Consider the following 8,922-nt stretch of genomic DNA (forward strand, 5'->3'; position numbering starts at 1 on the left):
TTCTGAAACTTCTTAAAATTATGAAGGTAACAAATACTTAGGAAAATAAAGGTTAAACAAACTTATTGTAATACCTTCACCACATAATTCATTACCACTTAAATTTTCACATTTTCTTCCAATGAACTAAATATTTTGTGTAATATAAGTATGTATCATACATAATAATAGATAAGACAGATTTATGCCAGTTTTATAAACTTTAATTCATTAGTAAAAATCATCAAAAATATGAAAATTTGAATTTTACATCATAAATAATTACCTGGTTGTATAAATTCCTGGAAGCAGTATGTGAGAGAACACAGCTGAACAATAGCAAAACATGTTCTTGAACTAAATGTCACTCTCAATGGTAAGTATAAATTACTATAAATAATTATAAATGAACATTTTGCTTTTAATGAAGGCATTCAGTAAAGGTAACTGCAAAAACAATTATGAAAAGAAAATGCATTTTCCGGAGTTCCTGTTGTGGCGCAGTGGTTAACGAATTCGACTAGGAACCATGAGGTTGCGGGTTCACTCTCTGCCCTTGCTCAGTGGGTTAACGATCCGGCGTTGCCGTGAGCTGTGGTGTAGGTTGCAGACGCGGCTCGGAGCCCGCGTTGCTGTGGCTCTGGCATAGGCCGGTGGCTACAGCTCCGAACGACCCCTAGCCTGGGAACCTCCATATGCCGCGGGAGCGGCCCAAGAAATAGCAACAACAACAAAGACAAAAAGACCAAAAAAAAAAAAAAAAAAAAAAAAAGAAAAGAAAAGAAAATGCATTTTCCTTCTGACCACAATTACAAACTTGGGATATGTTACCTAGCGAATTACCTCTTCTAAAACTAAGTTGAAAACTTTCGGTCAGAAAAGAGTTAAGAGAGTTCCCGTTGTGGCTCAGGGGAAACAAATCTGACCAGCATCCATGAGGCCATGAGGTCACAGGTTCGATCCCTGGCCTCACTCAGTGGGTAAAGGATCCAGTATTGCCATGAACTGTGGTGTAGGTCGCAGATGCGGCTTGAATCTGGTGTTGCTATGGCTGTGGTGTAAGCCAGCTCTGATTTGACCCCTAGCCTGGGAACCTCCATATGCCATGGGTGTGGCCTAAAAAAGACCCAAAAAAGAAAAAAAAGAAGAAAGAAAGAAAGAAAATCGTTAAGAGTTAAGGTTGCAGACACCGCCTGGCCCACAGGAGGTGGTTCATGTTAGATGAATGAGAGGGTGAACAAACATGCTCATTTCTCCCATCCATTCTTCCTTGGACCATTATGATGCCACCCAAACTGTTTCATCGGACCTCCAGTATGGCTCCATATCTCAAAGTTCAAGGGTCCTCATTTTACTTGATCTTTATAAGCAACACTTAACAGAGATGATAATCCTTTCTGCCCGTCTTCAATTGGCTTCGTCTTGCTTCCCTGGTTTTCTTCCTAATTCTCAATTCCCTTTGGTTTTCCTCCTCACCTTCCCTACATCTACACTGCAAAGTATGCTGAGGACTCACTTCTTGAATATCTCTTCCCATCTACACTCATTCCCTCACTCTCCTCATGGCTTTCAATACCACCTAAATTCTTATGAATTCGAACTTTATGTTCCAAAATAGACCACCTATATCTAATTGCATAGATGGCAAATTTACTTGGCTATTTAATGGACCTCTGAAGTTTAATCTGTCCAAAATCAAGCTTAAATCGAGTTGCAATAAAATGTTACTTGCAGTGAATTTCTGCCACTTTTAGCAAGATATGAAATGTGTAAACACTGAGCTTTGAGTAAATGAGTTATGAGGCCAACATTTCATTATTTGCATTGATTCTGGATTTATGTCACTGACGGCAAATGATGCCAGAAAATGTGGACTTATGAGAGGTGCTTTGTAAGAGCAACTCACAAGCTAAACATCACTTTTTCAGGCTTGGATTCAAGCTACAGATGATTAGAAACAGAGCAGAACTGAGACAGCATCAGCCTGTTCAGCAAACTAGTTTGTTCCCTGTCTCATTTCTGGAATTATCTGCAGTACTGAAGCACAGAAGAAAAAAAAAAAAAAAACCTGATTTCCAGTGATAAGCATGACCATATAAAGAATATAGGTGACAAATTGAAAGTAAGTTATTTTTTGCATCAACATACACCACGGAGGCTTGGAGCCTCTGGTTGCTCAGCAAAGGGACAGGTATCCAAATGGATCTAGTTCTCCATTTGGAAAAATACCATGCAAAGTTTCTACCCCTAATCTCAACCACATGACTAGGGGCACAGCCATCAACCATGCCAGCAGAGTATCTGTCAACAGTTCTCTAAAAGACACGGTAATAGTTATAATATTGGAAGAGGGCTTATATAATTGGCATATATAATGACACCTGCCATTTTTAGATACTGTATAAACTACAGAGCCGTCAATATACCAACGGTATTTCAAGTCAAAGGAGTAGATGCTGCAGGAAGGGAGAAAGCCAAAAGTAAAACTGTGGGGAACAAAGTTTGAAGAGATAGGCAGGAAACAAGGACATGCTGAAGAAATAACCAGAAAAATAAAAGAACCAAGTGATGGAGTTAAAAAATCCATGGAAAGGAACGGCTTGAGGAAAAGTAAGAGTAGGTTCAAGAGTATCAAACGTCTTATCTCATTGCAGCCTAGGGCCCAAGGAGGGGGCTGGTGGTGGTTACATTCCTGCACTGATTTTACCAATAAGAAAAATAATGCCTAGAATGGCTGCTGACTGTCAGACTGCACATACTAGTAAGCAGCACAGACAACACGTGAACCTGGGCCCAAAGCCAGTGATTTTTCTCAAAACTCCACTGCCCCTTCAACAACAGCTGCATTTGATGATATAAAAGATCCAGATTTTCAAATTATCTTGAATTATTTTTTTTTCTTTTTGGGGGAGAGGGGGAAATGCCCACAGCATGTGGAAATTCCTGGGCCTGGGATCAAACCGGTGCCACAGCAGCAACCTGAACCACTGCAGTGACAATGATGGATCCTTAACCCACTGTGCTACAAGGGAACTCTAAAACTATCCTGAATCAAATGCTGATAATCTCTCTCCTTAGGATTGCTGGTTTCTATAATTAGTAACTCATTTCTCCCCTTCCTGATTCTGCTGCTGGCCTTTGCTTTCATCAACTTACTCTGCTTCTTGTTCCTTACAACCAGCCTGCCTGTCACCCCAGCCACTCCACGACTGTTCTTTCCTCTTCTAATTGAGATATGCCTGCTACTCATGGCCACAACCGGTGGTCCTGACCTCCTTCCAGGAACAACATACCTAATCTCCACTGATTAACTCTCTCCATTAGGAATATTCTGCCATTCTGTGGTCCCTCGGCACTAATCATACATGTAAACAAAGAATTTTATGGCCTTGCTGACTTGAAAATTTTCAAACGTGTCTATTCTTTCTTCTTAATCAGCTTATAAACCCTTCAAGGAGAGATGTGGCCTTCCAGCGTCCACTTTTAAACCCTATTAACTAAATGAGCATAAGGGTATGGGTAGGAATGTGATGTTAATAAAAGTGGATGTGGCTTGTCTGCCGTTGGTTCAAGGACAAAGACTAGACTAAAATAAGCATCAAATGTAAATATGGTAACTGGCTCTTCGAACATTTAATGGAATATGACATGGAGAGGAGAAGTGGCCAAAGGCACTTATCATAGGGCATTGCATATTTTATAGGCAATAGCTCCTTAGTTTTTAATTTTGTTTTATCAAAATAAATACATTTTAAACCCTTATGTGAACAAATTTTGTTCTCATGGGTTGATCAATATCTGCATTTACGTTATTACTGTGTAAGATTCAAATCAACAGTGTTTCAAGTAAAACAGTATTATTCTTTTAGACTTCCCCTTAAATGTGTATTCTAGAAAATACGTTCCAGTATTACAGTTGGGCAATGGACTTCTCTGCAGCCTAGTTATTGGCCAAGACACAGTTCCAGCGCTGAATCTCTAAGGGCAACACAACATAAACCCTGGCTGGTTTCTGAATCTACATTTCAAGGATAGAATGAAACCAGTGAAACTAAAAAGAAACTCATATAAATACCCTAGACCAGACATCACACAATAGGCAGTTATTTTCTTTGGAAGTCAGACATAAAAAGGAATCACAGACCTGTTCTTTCATTATTTCCATATTACTTAAAGCACACACAAATATTCTCAGATTTCTTTTTGTGGGTTTGAACTCCCAAGTTATTCCTTATTTTAAATAAAAAGCAACTGAATACCTATCCACATGGATCAAGCATACAGTGGCCTACTTGGAAAGGCTCCATAATTGGTTCTTTCTGTTTGAAAGTCACAGATGAAGTCATAGAATTTTGTACTTTGAGCAAACACTTTAAAATATACAAAAGGGAGCTCCTGCTATGGCACAATGGGATCGATGGCATCTTGGGAGTGCTGGGAGGCAGGTTCAATCCCCAGCCCAGCACAGTGGGTTAAAGGATCAGGCGTTACCGCAGCTGCAGCTTAAGTCATGACTGTGGCTGGGTCTGATCCCTGGCCTGGGAGCGCCGTATGCCTCCGGGCAGCCAAAAATGACCAAAAAACATATATATATATTATGTGTGTGTGCACACACACACATAATATATATACAAAAATACATAATATATAAAAATATATATACAAAAGTCAGAAATGGTAGGCATTGCAGGTGTCGTATCCTGCACAGAGTTTTGACAAGCACTAACAATTTCCTCATTGTATTTAAACAGTATAGGAGTTCCCATAGTGGCTCAGCAGTTAGCAAACCCAACTAGCATCCATGAGGACACGAGTTTGATCCCTGGCCTCGTTCAGTGGGTTAAGGATCTGGCATTGCCGTAAGCTGTGGTGTAGGTCACAGACACCACCTGGATCCCGCGTTGCTATGGCTGTGGTGTAGGCCAGTGGCTTCAGTTCTGATTTGACCCCTAGGCTGGGAACCTCCATATGCCACGGGCACAGCCCTAAAAAGACAAAAAAATATATATATGAGGTGATATAAAAATTATAGGTCTTAGTAACATTTACAGAGACCCTGCAAAATCACAGTACTCCTGCTAATGAGCTAAACTTTACATAGGTCCTCTCATTCCTCACAAATCCCTCACAACAACCCTCTGAGGTGAGTACATGGGCTAGACAGGAGGAAACAGAAGGAGAGATCAATAAGTTATACAAAGTCACACAGTTGGTGGGCATCAGCACCAGAATTCAATCCCTGATGGCCTGACTGCTGGGCGCTGATACTTAATCTCTGATATGAGTTCTCTTTTCTTTAGGGCAAAAAAAAAAAAAAAAAAGGAGTTCTCGTCGTGGCTCAGTGGTTAACGAATCCGACTAAGAACCATGAGGTTGCAGGTTCGATCCCTGGCCTTGCTCGGTGGCTTAAGGATCCAGCGTTGCTGTGGCTGTGGCGTAGGCCAGTGGCTACAGCTCCAATTGGACCCCTAGCCTGGGAACCTCCATATGCCACGGAAGCAGCCCAAGACACAGCAAAAAGACAAAAAAAAAAAACCTGTAGAGGTTAAAATAATATAATGAAATGTTTTGTAATGGGCAATGTGAATCTACAACTTCCATGTTTCATCAAAGTTACCAAAATAGAGAATACTCAACAAAACCTATGTAAATGAAAAAAAAAAAAAAAGGAAAAAGTAGAATGCAAATAGAATGCATTAAAATGAACCGCACCCTGAAATGTATCCAAAGGAGAAATATTATCCTTAATGTTCACTAAATTTGCTGTCACTAATGGTTATTTATTATTGGTCTTTGCTAGCGCATTCCTAATTCATGTAAGTGGCATAATAGTTTTATGAAAAATGATTTAAATATTTAGGGCATGAAGTACCCTAATGTTAATGCATTATATTCCTAGAAAAGTAATAACTAATAGTTTTTTAAAAGTAATTCTTTTTCCCAAACTTGCTAATTTACTCTAAGAATGAATATAAGGTTATTAAGGATAAGTCACATATTTTTATTTAATCCTTTGCCCAGGCTTATTTCTACTCCTCAAAGTTCCCAAATAAATTCAGAAGAAAAAAAAAAGTCATTGCGAAAGTATTCCCTAACCTAAAACCCCAGAAATGTACACTTTGCAATATATCATTTACATACTCTAAGAAACAAGGGCCCATTAGAAATGATACATATCTATATTTATCTATATGTATATCAACCATACAGGAAGCTTCTTCAAATTATGGGTCCTTGATTTTTTTCAGATCCACCATTTATAAGTGGTTCCATCAGTTAGGAATTAGGGAGCAATTACTCCACTAAGTCACTTAAAAGTAAATGCACCAGTTGTTGAGCATTTTCAAGACAAATTTCTTTCTCTTAAGAATGACTTAAAACACTTAGTAGGAACATGACTTCTAGTGGTATATAATTCTACTAGGAAATTCAGAGAGCTCTTATAATGAAAGGAGCACTGATAAAAATATGCAGAGGAAGATACTCTCAAAGAAATTCTTTTTTTAAATGTCAAACAAAACAAACAATAAAAGATGAAAGACTAGCATGAGCGAAATTAATCATGGAGGCTAAAAGCATCATTCAACATTTCTATATACATACCATTTGAAAAATGTCCTTACCATATACTCCATATTAGACGCTGTTGGATACACCTGACTTCGTAACTTATTATGAAGGTCCAAGATACTCTGCATGTCATTGTCTGTGATGGCCCTTTTCCCTCTTTGCTTGGCCATCCACCACTCACCATCCTCATCCATGTACTTTTCCAAAAGTTTCTCCAGTAAAGTGGCATTAGGAACCACCATGGCTGGAACTGCTCTAGCCATGAAGAGCAGTGTGGTTACTCTGAGCCACTCCCGCGCGGTACACTTCATAATGAATGATCTCAGGATTTCCTCGGGAAAATCTCCAAGACAGGCTCTTCCACTCCTTTTGGCTATAACGACATGAAGAGGGATTAGGGTGAAAATCCCCGCAGGTATTGTTTCTAATAACAAAAATAATACAACAGTTACAAAGGGAGTGAGCCAGTTTGATTTGTTTACATAATGCCACCAAATGGACACGCACTTTTTGAAATAATTTTTTCGCCAACCCATTCTTCCTCCAGAGGACTTTCCATGATGTCTTGTTTCTCAAAAAGCATTATGAAAATAATAATGAAAATAGACAAATTTTCCAAGATAATACACATGAGGCCAAAAATAAATGGCAAAAGCAGCCCAGAAAAGTCAAAGCTTGAAAATAATTTCTGAATTACAAAGCTTTAAATGGTTATACATCACATACAGCCTGCAAAGGATATTATGTCCCTTAAATGTTTTATCAATCCGCCCAGAGGTCCATGTTTTAAGGTATTATTTTATTTCAGTGTCCCACCTCTAGTTCACATACATTCAGAACGTCCACAGTATTATGAAATTGAGGGTGAATGTTTTAAAGAAACGCAAAATGTTATTCATCCATATACCCATGGGTACTTCTAGGGGAAGCAGTGAATTAATGCCAGTGAACAGTTAGAGTGACAGGGTATGGTCCTTCTTATCCAGACACACGTCAAGAATTCAACCATTATTTCCTAGAAAGTATGTGCCTAATCTGTGTCCCGCACCCGATAAAGGCAACAGTGCAAGGTCAGCTTCAGCACTTCTCCTCCCACACACCGCAGGCGCACAGAGTTCACTGAACCCAAACGGAAAGCGCGCGACAGAGGGAGATGTAACTCACAAAGTCACCAACAACCACGAGCTCCCACAAATCTTCATCAAAGCGGCGTTCTGAGCAGCCCGCCTTCCCCCTCTCCATCTGACCATTCTCTGCAAGTTGGTGGGTACGGTTTTGTTTTGAAAAAGAAAAAGTAGACAGGAAAAGGTGGGAGCCTGACGACTCAACGCTGCGGATATAGAAATGCCCTTACCTCTCCAGTGTGAAGTCCCCTAGGAGAGCGGAGCCGAGTAAGACCGCCGGCCTCCCGCAGCGGCCCGCAGCCGGCACACACGGCTGCGCAAAGACAGCCCGCTTCAGGCAGGACCCGGACACCGCACGTCCCCGGGCGACGAGGAAGCTGACTGCAGAGGCGTGCGAACCTCGGCGTCTGCAGCTCCCCTCGGACCTAGAGGAAGGAGCAGGCAAAGCCTCCAGCACCAGAGCCTGAAGTTGCAGTGAAAGGCAGCAGCCTAGTTAGCTCGCCGGGGTGGGCGCCCGAGCGTCCCCGAGCGTTATCTGCGGGAGCGAGGGGCGGGGACAGGGGCCGGGCTGAGCGTCGAAAGCTGGAGGCGACCTCGCGCTCCCGCTCGGTGCAGCCGCCGCGCGCGGAGCCAGGCGCTGAGCGCTTCCGCCGCTCACTCGAGCTCCGGGGCATTTATTGCGGTCCCAGCGCGCGCGCACGTGACGTGAGCGCCCCTCCTCGCCCACTCCCACCTCGATCCAACCCTGGACCCGTGCCCGCGGCGGGAGCGAGGAGCGGCCGCCCTGCTTCTCCCCACCTCCTCAACCCCCCGCCCAGCGAAGCCGGAACGCTTGGCCTTTGTGCGTGTGCTTTGGGTTTTAGGGACCCGAACGTGGGAGGTCTGGACCCGGTGGGAGGCGTATGCAAGGAGGGCCCCAACTCCTCCCGCCCCTCACAGCTCAGATCTGCTTTCGGAGATCCTCTGCTGGCTCCTTCCCGACGGATACTAAATAACTTTAACAGCCCTTGCAGAAAAGGGCTGCCCCAGAGAGCGTGCGGAAGGGGTGGAGGTGGGATTAACACCTTGGATTTTGAAGACTCAGAAGAGGAACTAGGATGGGGGACTGGGCTGGGGGCAGGATGGGAAGCAGAAGGTTTTTCCTATTATTTTCTCCAGGGGATCACTTCCGTTTCTAAGACCTTGAATTGGAAAGTTCTTTTTGGCTCCTTTAAAACTTTGATGATGATGATCAAATGGAGAAAGGGCT

The 8,922-nt window shown here is 42.2% G+C and overlaps 1 protein-coding gene across 1 annotated transcript in view; it reads right to left on the reverse strand.

Moving 5' to 3' along the window:
* CRISPLD1 (cysteine rich secretory protein LCCL domain containing 1) overlaps positions 1–8,322 on the reverse strand; it is a 50,026-nt gene extending 41,704 nt beyond the window's left edge. The window contains exons 1-2 of the mRNA XM_001926603.7: positions 7,904–8,322; positions 6,603–6,922 (exon numbers count right to left, since the gene is read on the reverse strand). Of these exons, the coding sequence (XP_001926638.1) occupies positions 6,603–6,860 (258 nt within the window). The 5' untranslated portion in view covers positions 6,861–6,922; positions 7,904–8,322. The remainder of the gene's footprint in view (positions 1–6,602; positions 6,923–7,903) is intronic.
* Positions 8,323–8,922: the final 600 nt, after the last annotated feature.

This window comes from Sus scrofa, chromosome 4 (genome assembly GCF_054392235.1).
Source record: "Sus scrofa isolate SSC_HxYL_T2T_F1_AM1 chromosome 4, Sscrofa_HxYL_maternal_Yorkshire_Landrace_v2.0, whole genome shotgun sequence".
NCBI classification, from domain to species: Eukaryota; Metazoa; Chordata; class Mammalia; order Artiodactyla; family Suidae; genus Sus; species Sus scrofa.